At 37.6% G+C, this 20,667-nt stretch overlaps 1 protein-coding gene across 1 annotated transcript in view; it reads right to left on the reverse strand.

Annotated features, from left to right (window-relative positions):
* Positions 142 to 20,667, reverse strand: part of CFAP36 (cilia and flagella associated protein 36) — a 30,053-nt gene continuing 9,527 nt past the window's right edge. Inside the window, exons 4-10 of the mRNA NM_001244775.1 lie at positions 15,388 to 15,502; positions 11,345 to 11,432; positions 9,569 to 9,620; positions 5,451 to 5,553; positions 1,144 to 1,283; positions 812 to 961; positions 142 to 306 (exon numbers count right to left, since the gene is read on the reverse strand). Coding sequence (NP_001231704.1) covers positions 205 to 306; positions 812 to 961; positions 1,144 to 1,283; positions 5,451 to 5,553; positions 9,569 to 9,620; positions 11,345 to 11,432; positions 15,388 to 15,502 — 750 coding nt within the window. The 3' untranslated portion in view covers positions 142 to 204. The remainder of the gene's footprint in view (positions 307 to 811; positions 962 to 1,143; positions 1,284 to 5,450; positions 5,554 to 9,568; positions 9,621 to 11,344; positions 11,433 to 15,387; positions 15,503 to 20,667) is intronic.

Below are 20,667 nucleotides of genomic sequence, written 5' to 3' on the forward strand. Positions count from 1 at the left end.
CCTAAAAAGACAAAAGACAAAAAAAAATTTTTACTGATCAGCATAAATAACTGCCTTTCCCATCGCCCATTACCTCAAGTGTTTAATAAAGTAATAGTTTATATTTGTATTTACAAGCACAAGGATTTGAAACAGGCTCAGTTTAAGGATTAAATAATTTATTTTTAAGAAATTTTGACCTGCTTTCCTAAAGTGTTCTTAAAATTACTTATTAATAACTTCTTCTTTAAGTTTCTCTGCAAGCAATCTCCTCTTTAGTAATGTTTGCTTCTCCTCTGCTGTCATTTCTGGTTTCTCTGTCATTTCCTTAAAAAAAATGAAAGAAAAAAGTTGGCTACAGTATATAAGATCGGTGGGTTTGTCTAATATTCCTAACATAACTACCTTGAATAAATATTAGAGCATTCAATAATATTTTTCTTTAAAATAGGGAACGTGGGCTGAGTTCCCTAAGTCTCTTCTTTGTAAAATTCACGGGGAAACCTGGATGGAGATGTTGGCTAGGGTACCGAAGCTGCTCTATGATAAAATATTTCAAAAGACTCAGGTAAAATATTGCTGATCCTTAAGTGCTCAGAGCACGGTGAGTAAAGAATCATGAAACGGCTATCATTTCTACCTCACAAAATCCTCATTTCACAACCATCTCACTGCCTAGAAAAGACTTGGCAGGTGCTACACTAACAGGGAGGTTTATATGGATGGATCTACCAGAACAACACTCATGAATGATCAAAGGCTTTCTCATATTCTAACTGTGAGAATCCCACCTGTAGATGTGCAAATGTTGACAAACTAGAGCTGACCATACCTCTAACTCGCCAACAGGTGTTCCTTTCTCCTCCAAATTTTGTATCTGCTTAGTCCTCATATCCTTTCTCATGGACATCAATTTATCTCTCTTCTGCTTTAGATAATGTTCTCGTTGCCGGAGCTCTTCTGTTCCAAGTGTTGATAAATTCTGAGTCAAATAAGAGAAGGAACTATTTTAAATTCAAGCCTGCATAAGTGGCACAGATACTCACTGACTGATTCAGAAGTTTGCATTCAAGACCATAACAAGAGCCGAGTGTGTATGGCCGTTTACATTCTTTGTTCCTAGAACTTTGTCACAGTTCTTGAAAAGTAATGTTTTTTACTTACTGCTATTGGTCCTTCAATGCTTGCACGTTCGAAGCCAGGAATCTTCAGGCCTTTTTTCGGGAGGGTAGAAGTTTCAGGCAACATTTCCAGCTTTGTTGTCAAAGGTTGTACTGACTGATTAGCAAAATGCACTTTAACTTCTGGTAGTAATTACATAAAAACCAATTAGAAGAATATTATAAGAAATATTAAGTTATTACTTTAGGTTCACCAAAATCAGCTACTGTTAATAATGCTTGGGTTTCTTCTCACATTCATTCACCCAATATACACTGATTCAATGCCTACATTGTGCCACTGTGTGAGAATAATAAACATGGTCTCTTATCCTCAAGAAGCTTTAACTACACTTTTGTGAATAATGACATTTCAACAAATACCAAGCTCCTGCTGTTAGGTACAATAGCTAGAAAAAGATAAAACTCTTGTCTAAAGAATAAAACTACACTATAATGTAATACAGGGTTGCCATATAAGCCAAATAAACAGTACACTAAAATCCCTTACTAATAGTGTAATTGGCTTTCAAACTTTTGCTTGCTGGAAAAAATTGTTAAGTAACCCTATATTTTCAGAGCAATTAAGTGTAAAGCTACCATTTTTTGTATTGGAGGAATAAGTGCCAATAATATCAATATTTCTGTACTACATATTGAAGATAACTATAAACCTACCAATACCTCAACAAAATTTAAATATTTTAAAGTAGAACTTGGAAGCAGATATATAACATGAGCACTTAATACTTTCCAGTTATTTGGTAACTGTGCCAAGAGATAGGATTAACACGCTAATTGCTTTTCTGAGCTATTTTTTATTATAACAACAGGTGGAGTTCTTTTTAAGATAAAACATTTTCACTAAGTACATGGATTATGAAAGACAGCAAGTTGAGACAAGCAAAGACTCACATAAAAATAATCCCAAGAACTAAAAGCATGACAAGAGAATATGATGTACTCCTGTCTCTAGATGATTAAAAATCTTGCCAGTACAGGGAGTTCCCATTGTGGTTAAGAATCTGACCAGTCTCAGATCCACCTATCAGAGTATTGACAATAAAAAGAAAAATAAACAAATGGGATCTAATTAAACTACAAAGTTTCTGCACAGCAAAGGAAACCCTAAACAACACAAAAAGACAACCCACAGAATGGGAGAAAATCTTTGCAAGTGAATCGACTGACAAGGGATTAAGCTCCAAAATTTAAACACCTTCTGCAGCTCCATACCAAAAAAACAAACAACCCCATCAAAAAATGGGCAGAAGATCTAAACAGACAATTCTCCAAAGAAGACATACAGATCGCCAAGAACACATGAAAAGATGTTCAACGTCACTCAATATTAGAGAGATGCAAATCAAAACCACTCTGAGGTACCACCTTACACCAGCCAGAATGGCCATCATCCAAAAGTCTACAATAATAAGTGCTGGAGAGGGTGTGGAGAAAAAGGAACACTAGTACACTGTTGGTGGGATTGTAAATTGGTGCAACCACTGTGGAAAACAGTATGGAGATGCCTCAGAAAACTAAAAATAGAACTACCATTTGATCCAGCAATCCCACTCCTGGGCATCTATCCAGAGAAAACCACGACTCGCAAAGACACATGTACTCCAATGTTCATTGCAGCACTAGTTACAATAGCCAAGACATGGAAACAACCTAAATGTCCATCGACAGAGGAGTGGATCAAGAAGATGTGGTACATATACACAATGGAATATTACTCAGCCATTAAAAAGAATGAAATACCAGCATTTTTTGCAACATGGATGGACCTAGAAACTATCATGCTAAGTGAAGTCAGCCATACAATGAGACACCAACATCAAATGCTTTCACTGACATGTGGAATCTGAAAAAAGGACAGACGGAACTTCTTTGCAGAACAGATGCTGACTCACAGACATTGAAAAACCTATGGTCTCCAGAGGAGACAGTTTGGGGGGTGGGGGTTGGGGGGATGTGCCTGGGCTGTGGGATGGAAATCCTGTGAAATCAGATTGTTATCATCATTATGCAACTACAGATGTGATAAATTCATTTGAGTAATTTTTAAAAAATGGGGAAAAAAAAAGAATCTGACCAGTATCCATGACGATGCAGGATCAATCTCTTGCCTCGCTCAGTGGGTTAAGGATCTGGCATTGCTGCAAGCTAAGGCACAGGTCACAGATATGGCTCAGATCTGGTGTGGCTGTGCCGATTTGACCCTTAGCCTGAGAACTTCTATATGCTGCAGGTATGGCCCTAAAAAGAAAAAAAAAAAAAATCTTGCCAGAGCATTAAAACCCGAATCAATGCATGAGCAAGAACCTTGCCCCAGGACCACCACTTTAGCATGGGGTGAGTAGACTGCAGTGTCAAGGACATGAGAAGAAGAAAAGCTTGTTGAACAGTAACAGAAGTTCCATGGAAGAGGTGAGGCTGCCACTAACACTCCAATCAGCCTAGACAGGGAGCTACAGAATTAGGTTAAACAGAAATGAAGAGGAGCTTCAACAAGTTGGTCAAAATATACTGATAGAGTTAACATGCCATTCTTCCTGGTGGTGACCTTAAACAGAGGTGGGCTTAGCCCCAAAATATGGAAACACAGAGCTAGCAAAAAGATAGTTCAATTCGAGGAGGGGGAAACCCAGGCATATAAGCACTTATATTGAATTCGTGCACCTGGTCTGGAAGTTCCTGCCTTCAGTTTGTTGGTCATGGACATCTTTTACAGTCCAATTCAGATCTAGAGAGTAAAGTACTTAAGGCCAAAATACTGAGCTTCTCTGATTTCTAAGAATGGCAAATGAGAAAGCCCTGCAGCTTAAAGAGCAATCATCTCATCACTGGCAACTCTGAGTTAGCATGAGAACAGGTGCTATCCATTTCTACCAGGAACCAGGGAAAGATGTGAGCAAACAGATAAGCAGGAAGTCAAACACCTTTATAATTCCTCCCACATTAGGCCTTTATCATGGGCTTCCATCACTTCATATGAAGTGATTTCCTGGAATATCAGATAGACTCATTGATTAAAAATAGAATAATTATTAAAAATTTAAATCATTACTTTTAAAATGATCTGCCATTGTTTCTGTGCCACTAATGTGCATAACTGAGTTACATATGGTTTGATATTAAGTCTTCTATAGCTTCACTTAATAGCTAAGGAACCAGATTAAGCAAATGCATTCAAATTATATCAAAGATCTGAACAGTATACATACTTAAGTCTATAAAAAAAGAAAGTTAAATTTGGGCCAGCAAATTTAAAAAGAGCTCAGACAAATCTAAAGCAGCTGCTTTCAGAGATATAATTCAAATGAGGATATTCTACTCATAACCAGCAGAATATGAAAAAATAAATGATTAGATTTGCTAAGAAGAAAAAAAGCAAGTAATTTCATAAACCTACTTCCATTTCATATCCCTCACTGTTTTATCAACAAAGAATAGAGTTCCTTAAAATAGTGGGTAAACATCAAACCCTCTATGTCAATTATAAAACATCTTCTAAACTAAAGTGTAGACAAATACAAGCTTTGGAGTCAGAAGACCAAGGTAAGTCACTGTTTCACTGTTACTTAAGAGCTCAATGATTTTGGGCACATCACTCAACTTGCTTGAATTTCTTGTTTTAAAAAAATAATGAAAGATAAGGATCATAATATCTACCTCACAGTTATTTTTTTTAATTGAGAAAAAGACATGTATCTAAAAAACATAGAAATCCATGATAAAAAGGAAATAAATTTATGATCATGATTAAAGTTCTGTTTCAAAATTACTTGTTTTCAGATAAAGGAAATCAAAGTATGTATACTGAAAACGATTTGCAGCATACTGAACAAGGTCATCCACTAACACTTCCCACGAGGAATCTCAACAATATTGGTTTCAATGACAGTTTCCAACTAAACTTCCAGATATAATTGGCTACCTCTTACATCCTAATTGTGTTTTAATTCACTAGAAAAACAAATTAATATTATCTTTCAACATTCAGCTTCTAACTCATAAACACCATGTAATTGTGGTGAAGGGAGAGACCATCAAATGTTATATGACCGTATCTTGGATGCTGCAGCTGAGACATAAAGGCTGGTGGCTCCCTCAAGGAATTTTACTCGGTGGTCTGGGTTCTAAGCTTCACTTAGAAACTTGGGGACTGCACCCTCTCTGTCAGTTGGGTATCTCCTACAGACAACCTCTTTAGCTAAATTCACAAAGAACTTTAAATGCCAATGGCCATTCAACACTCCTTCACAGGGTTTTGAGGGTTAAATGTGTATGAGAAAGTAACCTCACCTGAGGGTGGGTGTGCAAAGTGTTCACCATCCCCTTGGGAATTATTCATTTTTACAGTTTCATTGGCATGCATCGAGGGCTCTTCTGTTTTAGCCTCTGATAACTTCAGGAATAAATAATACAATTTAAAAAACATTTAAGATTAATTTTGAATAATTCACTACCTAAGGGATTAAAACACACTCATTTTTTTAAAGTTACTGTATAATAATAAACCAGAAATTCGATTTTTCCAAAGTCATTTCCAGCACTTGTTTTCTACTTTTTGAGGTAGGTAAAAATATAACAGTTTACATCCTCCAAACCCCCAATATGCCATGCCCTCCATCCCATTCTATCCCCATTCCCCTTTCCCGGGAACCCCAAGTCTGCTCTTCTTGGCCATGATCTGTTTCTGTTTTTTCTTTGCTTATTTTTAGATAGGATCATCTGTTCCATATTTTAGTATTCCACAAATAAGTGATATCAGATGGTATTTGTCTTTCTTTCTGGCTTACTTCATTTAGTATGAGAGTCTCTAGTTCCATCCATGTTGCTGCAAATGGCATTAGTTTGTCTTTTTTATGGATGAGTAATATTTCATTGTATATATGTACCACATCTTCTTAATCCATTCATCAATGGACATTTAGGTTGTTTCCATGTCTTGGCTATTGAGAATAGTGATGCTATGAACATAGGGGTGTACATGTATCTTTTTCAATGAAAGTTTTATCTGGATATATGCCCAGCAATGGAATTGCTGGATCATATGGAAGCTCTATATTTAGTTTCCTGAGGTACCCCCATACTGTTTTCCATAGTGGTTGTACCAATTCACATTCCCACCAACAGTGGAGAAGATTTCTTGCTTCTTCACACCCTCTCCAGCATTTATTTGTTGACTTGTTAATGACAGCCATTCTGACTGGTATGAGGTGGTACCTCGTTGTAGTTTTGACTTGCATTTCTCTAAGAATTAGTGATATTGAGCATATTTCGTATGCCTGTTAGCCATCCGTATGTCTTCTTAGAAGAAATGTCTATTTAGGTCTGCTGCCTATTTTTCAACTGGGTTGTTGAGTTGCATGACTTGTTTGTACATTTTGGAGATTAGGTCCTTGTCTGTTGCATTGTTGGCAAAGATTTTCTCCCATTCTGTGGGTTGTCTTTTTATTTTTTTAATGGTTTCCTTTGCTGTGCAAAAGCTTTTGAGTTTGATTATTTGTGTCTTTATTGTCATTATTCTAGGAGGTGGATCAAACAAGATGTTGCTGTTATTTACCTATGTTTTCCTCTAGTTTTATAGTGTATGGCCACTTTTTAGCGCCACGTCTGCAGTATATGGAAGTTCCCAGGCTAAAGGTCAAATTGGAGCTGCAGCTGCTGGCCTATGCCACAACCACACAGCAATGCCAGATCCACCCAAGCCACATCTGCAAGCTACACCACAGCTCACAGCAACATCAGATCCTTAACCCACTGAGCAGGGCCAGGGATCAAACCCCCATCCTCATGGATACCAGTCAGGTTCATAACCACTGAGCCACAATGGGAACTCCAACTTTCAAGTCTTATTCTTTAAGAAATACATCTATAAGGCTATAGCTGCCATAGACAGTGATTCCTCTAATGGATCTGAGCAAAGTCTATTGAAAACCTTCTGCAAAGGAATCATGATTCTAGATGCCATTAAGAACATTCATTAAGTTCCCACTGTGGCTCAGTGGGTAAGAATCTGACTGCAGTGGCTTGGGCAGCTGCAGACATGCAGGTTCGATACCCAGCCTGGTGAAATGGGCTAAAGGACCCAGCACTGTTGCAGCTGCAGCAAGATCACAGCTGTGGCTCAGATTCAATCCTTGGCCCAGGAACTTCCATATGCTGTGAGTGAAGCCATTTAAAAAAAAAAAAAAAAAAAAAAAAAAAGGAACATGTATCATTCATGGGAAGAAGTCAAAATATCAACATTATCAACTTTAAAAGAAACTGATTACAACCCTCACGGACAATGACTTTGAGGTGTTCAAGACTTCAGTGGAGGAAGTAATTGTAGGTGTGGAGGAAGTAATTGTAGGTGTGGAGGAAATAGTAAGAAAACCAGAATTAGAAGTAGAGCCTGAAACTGTGCCTGAACTGCTGCAATCTCACGATAAGACTTCAACAGATTAGGAGTTGCTTCTTATGATGAGCAAAGAAAGTAGTTTCTTGAGATGGAATATATTCCTGGAGAAGATACTCTGAAGATGGTTGAAATGACAACAAAGGATTTAGAATATTACAAAAATTTAGTTGATAAAGGAGCAGCCAGGTTTGAGAAGATTGACTCCAATTTTTTTTTGCTGTGTTCGTGGCATCTGGAAGTTCGTAGGTCAGGAATCAAATTAACACAAGCACTGCAGTAACAATGCCAGATCCTTAATCCACTGTGCCACAGGAGAACTCCTGGCTCCAATTTTGAAGGAAATCCTGCCCTGGGTAAAGTCTCATCAAACAGCACTGCCAGTGAGACTGTTCATGAAAGAAAGAGTCAAATGTCATTGTTGCCTTATTTTAAGAAGCTGCTACAGTCACCCCAGTCTTTAGCAACGACCTTGATCAGTCAGCAGGCATCAACATCAAGGCAAGGTCCTCCATCAGTAAAAAAGATCAAAATTCGCTGAAGGATCAAATAATGGTTAGCATTTTTTAGTAATAAATTAATTTTTAATGAAAGAATGTACTTTTTTTGACAAAATGCTATCATACAATTAACAGGCTACAGTATAGTGTAAACACACCTTTTATATGCACTAGGAAACAAAAATATTTTTGTGAATTACTTTATTGCCATATTCACTTTATGGCAATCAAGAACCAAACTCACAACTCTGAGGTATACCTCTATTTCCATTTCTAAAATGGGATACTATCTTTAAACCAAAGAAATCATTTAAATCTTGGAAAGAACTAAGTGATAATTCATTTTTCCTTAAAAACAGAGGAAAATCCAAGTACACATAACTTTTTAGGTAATTCATGGATACCTAAATCCTAAGTCTATATGCTGAGTGATAGGTTTATGAAGACTGAAATTATTATCAACTCTACTTTTGTATGTTTGAAAATTTCCATTAAAAAATGTCTAGAAAAACCATACACCCCTATTCTTGTACACCTATAAATGTAATAAAATTAAGTAATAAAAAAATTAAATTTTAAACAAAGCCATTTACCCCATAACATATTGTTATTCATGAAGCCTGATACAGTCTACTTATAAGTCAGAAGATTAATACTACTGTCCCCTGATAGCAGTTTTGAACTGGTTTCTGTTCAAAAAATAATATCTATGAATTTCACCTCTATTTACTAAAAGAAGATTTACTCGAAGATACATAAATTCCCTCTAAATCCTAAAAGATCTCTCTTCTGCTCTTCATTGGGTACCTTGGAGTAAAATAGGATTTTTCAAATATAGTGAATGATACAAGCATGTATATTGAAGGAAAAAAAGGAAAATGATTTTCTGGTGATTGAAAATTAGTTTTTATTAGGTTTCCTTCTTCCTTCAGGGAGATTTGGGAAAACATGGAAAGAGAAGCAGCTAGAAAAGGGGGGAAGCAAAAATAAGTATTAGCTAGCTTCCCTCACCTCAGCCAGATACCTGTTTAAATTTATCCTTAGGAAAGATTAGGCACTTTGTGTAAATAGTTCTTAATGAAAGAACAGTGTGCCAGGAAATGTAAAACGGAATGTTCTGCCTCAAGCTGGCAATGTTAAAATCTACAGGGAACCCTCAGTAGTAAATGCAACTGGAAAGGAATCAAGGATAGTGGGGAAGTAAAACGTTTTTCATAATCTTCTTTTATTCATAAAATTAAGTGTAATTTCTATAAGGAATTCCCCAAAACAAGAATGGTATTACAGTTTTTTTGGAGTGAATAATCTCATTCTTTATTAGGAATTTAAAAGATAGGTCACTGGATGAATTGTAAAGTGAATAAAGTTATAAAGTTAAATTTAAAGGCTCAGAATCACCAAGAAAATATGAATACTCTCTTCCCCCAAGCTTAAACTTTAACAGTAAAACCTAGGTGTAAACTTCAGGGATAACAGCAATTAAATTCTTCTATTACATTAATATGTTTTGTAGGTACCTGATTTTTTCTCTTCCTTTCTTCCTCCTGGTCATATTCCTCTTTTGATTTTCTGAAATATACAAAAATAAAGCAGAAAAGTAAATTTCTCTTTTGGTCAAAGAACAAATATTCAACAAGCAATGTGCTCACCTAAGATTATAATATGTGCAACGAATTTTGGAAACAAAGATGGAAATAATTCAGGCTTTGTTAAAGCAGCTTGCAGTCAACTGAGAAAGACATACATAGGCATAAACAGCATAATACAGTTTAGTTAGTCACATAAAATACAGGAAATAGGTTTCCTCTAGAAATGTGGATGACCTCCAGACAAACGAAGACCAAGAGGTTTCAAATCCTGAACCCAAATCTGAATGGTAAATCCCATTAATAAGGACTTTGATATCTCTCTTTAGACAGATCAGTTATAATCCTTCTGATGAGATCTATTTCTTCCCTCATTCTAGTTTTTCCATGGTGTCTGGCATCTCCTGATGCCATTACACCAAAGCCCTATCAACTTTTGTAAACTGCTCATGGAAATAGCCAAGTCAGCTGTCACACATGCTCATAATTAAGCGCCACTGCTTATACAGTAGCACACCCCTCTCAAAAGCCTGCAAAAAATAAAATCTAAAAGGACAAAGCAAAAAAAAAACAAACAAACAAACAAAAAAAAGTACAAGGCTGCTCAGTCTTCAAACCACCAATCAACCAAGAGAAGCAACCAGTACGTGTCAAAACGCTAGAAGTCCTCTAAATCTATTACCAAATATCCTTAAACCTTCAAACCTGTAAACTCAAAGTACTCTGTGTGATCTCAGGCTCCTATGCGCCTCTACTGCGGAAAGAAAGATCTGGCAGGAAAAGGGCTAGGTTCAACTGCAGACCTGCTTCCCTCCCCACAACCATTCAAATCCCCTAAAATTAAGCACTAAATCCTAAAGCTCCTTCCATAGTCCCTCACTAGGCCCATTCTCCTATCCACCATCCTGCCTGTCCTTCCTCCTTCTGTGGAACTGGAGACAAGCTGGGTAGGTGGGAGGACTACAGAAAGCTAGAAGATGGTCATAAATGTGAAGACAGCTGCAGAGGCAGGGCTCCCAAAGGCCAAGGCCCCATTCTGACACAAGACACAGTCGCTGCAGGTGTCCAGTATCCTTTGGCTTATACCTATGCATTCCCATAGATTTAAATATTAGATGCTGCAATTGTCCCTCCCTTCTAAAACTCCCATATGGGTCAGGGGACAACAGGCCCAAAGGACCAAGGAACAATCCCCTTTAGTGGGCTGCACATTCCGTGTTTGGCTAAGAATCATGTAACTGAGGCAAGAAAGGGACCAGCAAGGAGTTGGCTATTTGGTCTGGGGAGTCCCACTGTCCAAATTTCTGCTGTGAGACACCAGGCATGAGCCTCCACTAATACTGGGATCTAGAAGCCACAGACTCTCCTGTTCAGCTCAGGACACCACACTTCTTTCCAGCCATCAGGCTGGGTGTACTGCATCTTGTTTCCATTGATGGCTAGTTTCCTATTCTCATGGTGGGGGTGGAGAAAGACCCTCCCATTTGGGCTGATCTAGTATGAGTCATCTGAAAATCATTTTTTCTGTCCATTAAAAAATGTAATATATACATAGTTACAAACAAAATGATAAATCATTTTCATGGTGTTTAGGACAGAATTTAGATATTTTACTGGTTCACAGTATTCTGGGGGTAAAAAGCACATCTATAGAGCATTATATAATATTACTAATGATATATTCAAAAAATAATTTAAAAGGCATACCTAAGAACTTCCCTCAGGATTTTCATCTCTTCCTGTTCAAGGTCACTGACCACATCAGAACCATCTGTTAAGCAGTCAGGTAATACACCTGTTCAAAACCAAAGACCACACAAAAGAATATCAACTCAACTGAAAACATTTATTTCTCACTACTCTACTTCATCAAAAACTACAAATTAGGAGTTCCCATCCTGGCTCAGTGGAAACAAATCTGACTTGCATCCACGAGGACATAGGTTTGATCCCTGGCCTTGCTCAGTGGGTTAAGGATCTGGTGTTGCTGTGGCTGTGGGGTAGGCCGGCAGCTGCAGCTCTGATTCAACCCCTAGCCTGGGAACTTCCATATGCCATACCTGTGGCCCTTAAAAAAATAAATAAATAACAACAATACTATATGACAATAGATATTAATTAATATAAGCTATTATCTTCTTTTTTTTTTTTTGTCTTTTTGTCTTTTTGAGGTCTGCATCCACGGCATATGGAGGTTCCCAGGCTAGGGGTCAAATAGGAGCTGTAGTTGCCAGCCTATGCCAGAGCCACAGCAACGCGGGATCCGAGCTGCATCTGTGACCTACACCACAGCTCATGGCAAGGCTGGATCCTTAACCCACTGAACAAGGCCAGGGATCGAACCTGCAACTTCATGGTTACTAGTTGGATTCGTTAACCACTGAGCCATGACAGGAACTCCCTAAGCTATTATCTTCTATAATCATATACTATACAGGACATACCACTGAAATCATTAAGCTCCTAATAATGAAACTATTATTCATTAGTATTATTATTCTCATCACTATCATTCTTATTCTCAAAATTATCCCTTAAATGGGAAAAGAGTTTATAAAACAAAATATAAAACACTTTAACTGAAACAGTATGTTAACAATCATCCATACTACAACAAATGCTTGATACATGCAAAAAAATATGGTGCTAAGCACTTAGGGGACTACAAAGATAAATAATCTCTGTCCTCAGAGCTTCTATTCAGATATTGGGCTAATAACTATAAACCAGGGCAGTACCAACTTTGGCCCAAGGCAAACAGTAATTCACGACAAGTAATTTTACGTATTGGTTTAATTTACTTTATTACCCATAACTTCCTGATAAGCAGGCAGACTAGTAATAAGTGTTCTGTTTTTATCTATAATTATTATATTCCCAAAACATTAACAGCATGTCCCTTAATTTTTACCTTCCATTTCTTTATCCAAATATGACTATGGGATTTCGGATCTGCCCTAAATTAAAGTGGCTTTATTATTCTAATCCCCTTGATGTTTAAATGCATTTTTAATTAAACTTTTTATTTTGAGGTAATTGCAGATTCACATGCAGTTGTAAGAAATAGCACAGAGAGATGTTATGCACTCTTTCTCCACTTTCCCCCAATGATTACATCTCACAAAACTACAGTACAGGATCACAACCAGAAAATTGACATCTTTGCAACTCACTGATCTTAGGTGAATTTTTGCTCAGTCAAAAGCTATACCATTATTCCCCTATTAATCTTTCAAGGAAACATCAAAAACTAAGGAAAGAGTACTACAACAGTATACAATACTTCAAAACCATCAAAATAATGCTCTGATTTGCATTTTCCCCAAATTGTTTGATACAATGAAGAATCCAGAGAGCCTCTGAATTTTTTTCACACAAACATTCTGCAATTTTGAGTACAACCAAGATCTCTTTAAGGTACTTTCCCCTGGATTTATGTTAAGCAAAACTCTTAAATACAAGTATTAAAAATTTCATGGCAGAAACTAAGGATTAGTTTATGTTTAAATGTAAGCAAACTGTCTCAGCCTGTGGTTTGACAGCAGCATTATTCCACATCATTCCCCTCATCCTCCCTTGATAATATAAGCCATATGTGTGCAGTTACCAGGCACCCAAGCAGGGCCCTATCCCATCCCACAAGAGTGACTCATGTTAAACCAATCATAATGGTCTCATTCCCCCTATCAGAGGGTTTAAAAAAGGCATGTGACCTCAATCCTGACCGTAATAGGACTTGAAGGGAAAACACCTGGGGGGCTTCCATGAAAGTGTTGTCTTGCTAGCAAAAAGAGATATACACGAAGAAATATCCCTTTCCTTTATGAGATATTGTTGAGTGTGCATTCTAAGCAACTATAGTGCAGTCACGAGAGAAGATCCTGAGAATGGCAGAGTATAAAGATGGAGAGTGTCACAGTCCTTGATAACATCACTGAGCCACCAAATTAACCAACCCTGGACTTGGCTTTCTTCTCTCCCTTCCTCTAGACAGCTTGTTCTATGAGAAGATAATTTCTTATTGCTTACGCCATTTTCACCCAGCTGATACAAACTATGTGTACCTGTTCTCTTTTAATTAAAATCTAATTGTTTCCAATTAAATTCCAAACTTAAAACTATAAGTGTCAATATCGAGTTCACTATTTTTTTAATCAAAACTGATCCCCTGGAGTTCCCGTCATGACACAGTGGAATCTGACTACAAACCATGAGGTTGCGGGTTCAATCCCTGGCCTTGCTCAGTGGGTTAAGGATCCAGCATTATCATGAGCTGTGGCGTAGATCACAGACGTGGCTGGGAGCTGGCATTGCTGTGGCTGTGGTGTAGGCCGGCAGCTACAGCTCTGATTAGACCCCTACCTGGGAACCTCCATATGCCATGGGTGTGGCCCTGAAACAAAAAAAAAAAGACAAAAAAACAAAACAAAACAAAACTGATCCCCCAAAACAATTTTAAATAGCTTAAAATAACTACTCAAAATTGCTATCCCATAGGTCAGAATAAAGCACAGTTGTAGGAAAACACAAGAGAAAAGGATTTTATGGGAGAAAAACAAAGAGAAAGAGACTGTTTTCCAAACTTATTTACACCAGAGCAACAGCACAATGTCATGCATTGTTCAGGGTTAAGGTAGTGTTACCTCCTACCCACAGACAACGTCTCCCTTACCTGCTGTGAAATAACTTTTATGATTTTAGGGAATAGTTATGATGGTGGTTGGCTCTAAGGGAGAGTCTCTCTACTCACATGAGACAAATGAGAGAAGAATCCACAAGGGCCCTGCAACATTCTAATGTTTGCCCTACAACAACAGAAGCCCTATTGTTGCATGTTCCAGATCCTTAAAAGCAAACAGTACAACTAAACTATAGCTCTCATATCTTCAAGAAACAATCAAAGAAAAGGCCCTGCTGCCAAACCATTAGAGAGAATAGGCATATTGGTGGCAATCTACTGAGCACGGGAACACACAGGTATAAGGTCAGCAGAGTGAGAAATGGGAAACCGAGATAGGCATCTGGGTTGGAAAGAAGATAGTATAATAACAAGAAGTATGTTTAGAAACTCTGATGTTTTGAGTCAAGATGTCAAATATGGTTCAAGTACACAGGAAAGGAACAAAAGCAGGAAGAGCTAGACAGAAACTGAAAAGCCAAAGGGGGTTGGTGGGGCTTGAGTACCTGTTTTCTCTTCCACCTGATGGTGGCACAATCCTAGCTGCCCTCGCCCTAGTTCGCAGTGCAGTCCCAGGACCAGCAGCTTGAGCATGAGCTAGGAACCTACTACAAAAGCAAAGTATTAGGTCCCAACCCAGACCTACTGAATCAGAAACTGGGAGACAGCCATATGCGTTTCAACAAGTTCTCCAACTGCCTCTAACGCTTGAGAACCACTGTTTCCTACAAAGGTCCTGATAATAAGCTGGAAGAGCAGTCACAGTCTCTCAACTGTAACTATAACTGTGACCATTCAAAAAGATGGAATTTCATAAAATCAATGGCGGGGCAGAAAAATCAAGCTATCTGAAACCTAAAACAATAATTCAAGTTCTGGCCTGCTTTCTAGGAGATGTCAAACACTCAGTGTTTGACAAATCAGGAAGTCTGCACTCATATCTCCTAAGTCAGCAACAGACTTTCAAACTTGAAATAAATTTATACAAGGCAGCTTCAATAAGACCGTATTAGTTGAAACTGCTACCAAAAAACTGCATCTGGCACTTGGATTTCTACATTCAACATCTTACCATTTCTTTCTTGAATTATCCGAATGGCTTGCAGCTGCATTTCAATGTTTTTCTGGACCATCATCGCTTTAAAGATAGTAAAATCTTCTGCTGCCAACACAGGTTGCAAAATGGCCTGTGGAAAGAAGTCTGGAAGTTAAATGAAGATAGAAATTTTAAAACTATTTCCCACATACTCAAATCATTTCCACTACAAAAGGTATATTAATTCAAGAATGCTGCATTGTTATTTACGACTAGATGACTCAAAAGGACAATTTTAAGATTTTATTCTAAAAGCATTTTTTAGGAGTTCCCGTCCTGATGCAGCAGAAACGAATCCGACTAGGAACCATGAGGTTTCGGGTTCGATCCTGGCTTCTTCGCTCAGTGGGTTAAGGATCAAGCATTGCCGTGAGCTGTGGTGTAGGTCGAAGATGTGGCTCAGATCTGGCATTGCTGTAGTTCTGGCGTAGGCCAGCAGAAACAGCTCCAATTCGACCCCTAGCCTGAGAACCTCCATACGTGGCAGGTGAGGCCCTAAAAAGACAAAAGACAAAAAATTTTTTAAAAAGCCTTTTTTAAAGTAGGGTCCACAAGAAGCCAATTTTCCCAATCCTCAGGCCTCCAGGAAGCTAAGGCAGATAGTGATACCTTTTCAAAATAAGCCAGTGCTGAGCAACTCTGAAAAATAATACAGGAACTGGGCTTACTTTTTCAGTTACCACTTCAGTACCTGGATTCATTTTTCAGCCAACATGATATCTGATGGTTTAGATTCTGTCAACCTGAAATTTACTGTTTAATGATAAATCAGTAACTACAAAACTATCCCTTAATTAATAAAATTTCCAAATTAAATAAGAGTAAATCCCTAAAAATGGAATCTGGAAAGTAAGTGTAATGTGGTAGGAGTAATGCGAGAATATAGCTGTAGTAGTCCTATAGGCAGAAAGTTTCATGGAAGAGGTAGAGTTAGAAATTAGGATGTGAAATCTTTTTCAGTATGAAACAAAAGTAAAATAAATTAAGAAAAAACAATACAGGTATCTACCCTAGAGTATCCAAATTAACACTCTCTTAGCTATCAAACACTATTGCTATATCAAAAAGCAAATTCCCAAGCTAATCAGCAAGAAGTAGAATAAGATCTGAAATGCATGAAAACCCAAAAGAAAACACTCAGATCTTAGTCACCTTACTAAAATCTTATTTCAAGCTTTACATGATATTCATGGAAAAGCTGACCACAGGAATCATGCAGAGGCAGCAAAGGGTGCCTTGTTCATAAGGCAGGGAGCAGCAATAACATCAAAGACACATCTCAACAAATGCTCCATCAAAGAACTCTAGGCTAAGAGATGAGTCCTTCTTGCAGCAATCAGCTCACATCCTAGACAATGGCAGTATAGCAAAACAAAATAAAGTGCAAAAGCAGCTCTCTGTGACATTTATAAGTCGTCATCTGTAGTAAAAAAGATGGAGTTTCTTTACCCTTAGTCACATATACTGTTCAAAAGGCCCAGGACAAGGGATGGCAAATACGCTTCATTTGTATTTAACTGAAGGTTGCAGCCCAGGGACCAGCACTAAAGACAACTGTAGGCAGCCTCTATAATGGAGTCATTCTCTCTGGTCTGCCGGGGCCCCTTTATGGGATTACACCACCACAAAAGTTTGTTCTGGGCCTTCTTAGTAACATCAAGTACTCTATCCTTGTCGCTAAAAAGCATTTGAAGGACACTGCTACTGATGGAAATGTGTCCACTGGAGCTGTGAGCAAGGCAGTGTTTGAGCTGATTCTTAGTTTTAATGCAGGGCTTCTCTAAGGGTGTTCCTGACCCACCTAAGAAATTCAGGAAAGAGGTAATGGTAAATGAATATTCCTGAGCCCTGCCTTGGACATAATTAATCTAAATTTCTGAAGGATGGGTGCCCATTATCTCCCCAGATAATTCTTACAACATTAAATTTGAGAACCACTGATACATTACCGGGGGGGGGGTAAAGCCCTTGATATCAAAGCTTATTTCCAGCTTAAGCATGCACCGGCTGTGTGACCCTGGACATATCATTTAAAAATGTCTTTGGGCATCAGTTTCTTCATCTGCAAATTTGTATAACAATAAAGTATTTTGTTGATTCTAAGACTCCATAGATTACCAATGTACCAATAAAAGAGGAAAAAACCCTGCCTGCCAATTACAACATGCCAACAATTATAAAATCCATTCTCATTTCAGAGATATTATGAAGAAAATTGTCCATTATAGCATGAAGGAAATATAGTAATAACTTTCTGACTGGGTGTTAGAATTAAACAGGGTGAGAAAGCACTTTTTAAACTGAAAAGTCCTATAAATGCAATTCTTCTGGGCCTTTTGCGGCTGGTTAAATATCAAACTGATATGCTAAACCTAACAACTTTATAGCAGATGGGCTCTTAGGGTCCAAGGAAATGGATCACTGCTCTCCTAAGAGCTTCCAATAAAGGCAATTAGCGGAACTGAATACAAAAATTACTCCAAAAAGCCTAGCAAGAGGGTTAAAAACAACAACAATCTCAAGTACCCTTAAAATTAATTGAAATGTCAAACTACTATGAAAGAAGACAATGAGGCAAAGCAAATGTGATGTTATATATGTTTGAGAAAAGCACATTGATAAAAAAAATGAACAATGTCTTTAAGAATCTGACTTAAGCGAGTTTCTGAAACATATAAACATGTTCATGCTTAGCCTAACATTACCCTATTATTACCTTTGCTTGAAGTTTTGAAAGGTTTAAGTGATTTCATGCATTTATGCTGCTTCATTAATATATTCGCAAGGAGAAATATATAAATTCATTATTATAGTTGAAAACTTCAGTGATGGACAGATGCAGGACGTGGAAAATCAGTAAGGACATAGTTGATCTGAACAGCACATTCAGTCAACTGAACCAAAGTGACAGTTCTCCAACTACAGAACAATCTTCTCAGGTTCACATGGAACAGTCACCAAAAGAGACTGCATTCTGGGCCATAAAATACACATATCTAAAGAAACTTAAAAGAATAGGAACACACAAAGTATAGTCTCAGATCACAACAGAGTTAAACTAGAAAACAATAACAGGAGTTCCGTCGTGGCGCAGTAGTTAACGAATCCGACTAGGAACCATGAGGTTGTGGGTTCGGTCCCTGCCCTTGCTCAGTGGGTTAACGATTCGGCATTGCCGTGACCTGTGGTGTAGGTTGCAGACGCGGCTCAGATCCCGCGTTGCTGTGGCTCTGGGGTGGGCTGGCAGCTACAGCTCCGATTCGACCCCTAGCCTGGGAACCTCCATATGCTGCAGGAGCAGCCCAAGAAATGGCAAAAAGACAAATTAAAAAAAAAAAAAAAAAAACAGTAACAGAACAATGGCTAGAAAAACCTAAAATGCATGGAGATTAAACACATTTTCAAACAGCACACAGGTCAGAGAAGTAGTCTTAAGAGAATGTTTAAAAAATATTTCTAACTAAATGAAAATAAAAATACAACTTATCAAAATTTGTGGGATGTAGCAAAAGTAGTGCTTAGAGGAAAATGTAAAGAGTTGAAGCATATAGGAGTTCCCGTCGTGGCGCAGTGGTTAACGAATCTGACTAGGAACCATGAGGTTGCAGGTTCGATCCCTGCCCTTGCTCAGTGGGTTAAAGGATCCGGCGTTGCCCTGGGCTGTGGTGTAGGTTGCAGACACGGCTCGGATCCTACGTTGCTGTGGCTCTAGCGTAGGCCGGTGGCTACAGCTCCGATTCGACCCCTAGCCTGGGAACCTCCACATGCCGTGCGAGCGGCCCTAGATAAAGCAAAACAAAACAAACAAACAAACAAAAAAGTCTCTATTAAAAAAAAAAAAAGAGTTGAAGCATATAATAAAAAAGAAGAAATATCGAACATCAATAATCAAAGCTTCCACTGCAGGATCTTCAAAAAGAGCAAATTAATGCCAAAGTAAGCATTAAGAAAAAAATCAGAGAAGAATTAATGAAATTGAAAATAGAAAATGAATAGAGAAAAATCAACAAAACTACAAGTTACTTCTTTGAAAACATCAATAAAACTGAGATGCCTCTGGCTAGGTTAGATCAAAAAAGAGAAGGCATAAATTACTAATATCAGAAATGAAAGAGGGACATCACTACAGAGTCTATGGACATTAAAAGGATAATAAAGAAATATTATGAACATCTATTATGGCCACAAATTTGATAACCCAGATAAAATGAACCAACTCCCTGAAAAACACAATCTGCTAAAACTCATAGAAAAAAAAAAAAAAGACAATCTGAATACATCTATATCTATTAAAGAAATGTAATCAGCAATTAGCAACCTTTCAAAACAGAAAGCACCAGGGCAAGCTGGCTTCACTGGAGAATCTAGCAAACATTTAAGGAAGAAATTATACCAACTCAACACCAAAAAAAAGATAACATTTTGAAGAAAAGTTACTGATACATGTTATTTCTCAAAAGAACAATGATTAAATATTTATTTGCAGAAGTTCAATAGGTGGGAAGGAAAGTAAAACTGTTTATTCACAGATGACATGACTATCTGTAGAAAGTCTCAAAGCATCAATTTAAAAAATTCCTAGAACTAATAATTATAGTAAGGTTGCAGGATACAGAGTTACTATACAAAGGGTAATTGCTTTCCAATATACCAGCAAGAACCATTAGAATCTGAAATAAAAAACCCATACCATTTATATTAGCACCACAAAAAAAGCAGTACTTAGGAATAAATCTAACAAAATATGCACAAGATTTGAGAAAAACTAAAAAATTCTAATGAAAGAAATCAAAGTTGATCTAAATAAATGGAGAAATCGTCTATGTTCACATATAAGACATCGTTAACATGTCAGTTCTTCCAAATTTGACCTGCAGATTCATGCAGCCCCAATCAGAAACCCAACAAATTACTTGTGGATATCAACAAATGGATTTTGAAATTTCATGGAAAGGCAAAAGACCTAGAATAGCCATACAATACTGAAAAAGAAAAAAGTCAGATGACTGACACTGACTTGAAGACTTACTATAAACTGCAATAATCAAGATAATATGATATTGGTGAAAGAATAAAGAAATAGATTAATGGAAGAGAATAGAACCCAAAATAGACTGACCAACACACAGTCAACAAATCTTTGACAAGGGAACAAAAGTAATCCAGTGAAGAAAGGATCATCTGGAGTTTCTGTTGTGGCCCATCAGAAACAGCCCAACTGGTATCCATGAGGATGCAGGTTCCATCCCTGGCCTT

Source organism: Sus scrofa, chromosome 3 (assembly GCF_000003025.6).
Source record: "Sus scrofa isolate TJ Tabasco breed Duroc chromosome 3, Sscrofa11.1, whole genome shotgun sequence".
NCBI lineage: Eukaryota > Metazoa > Chordata > Mammalia > Artiodactyla > Suidae > Sus > Sus scrofa.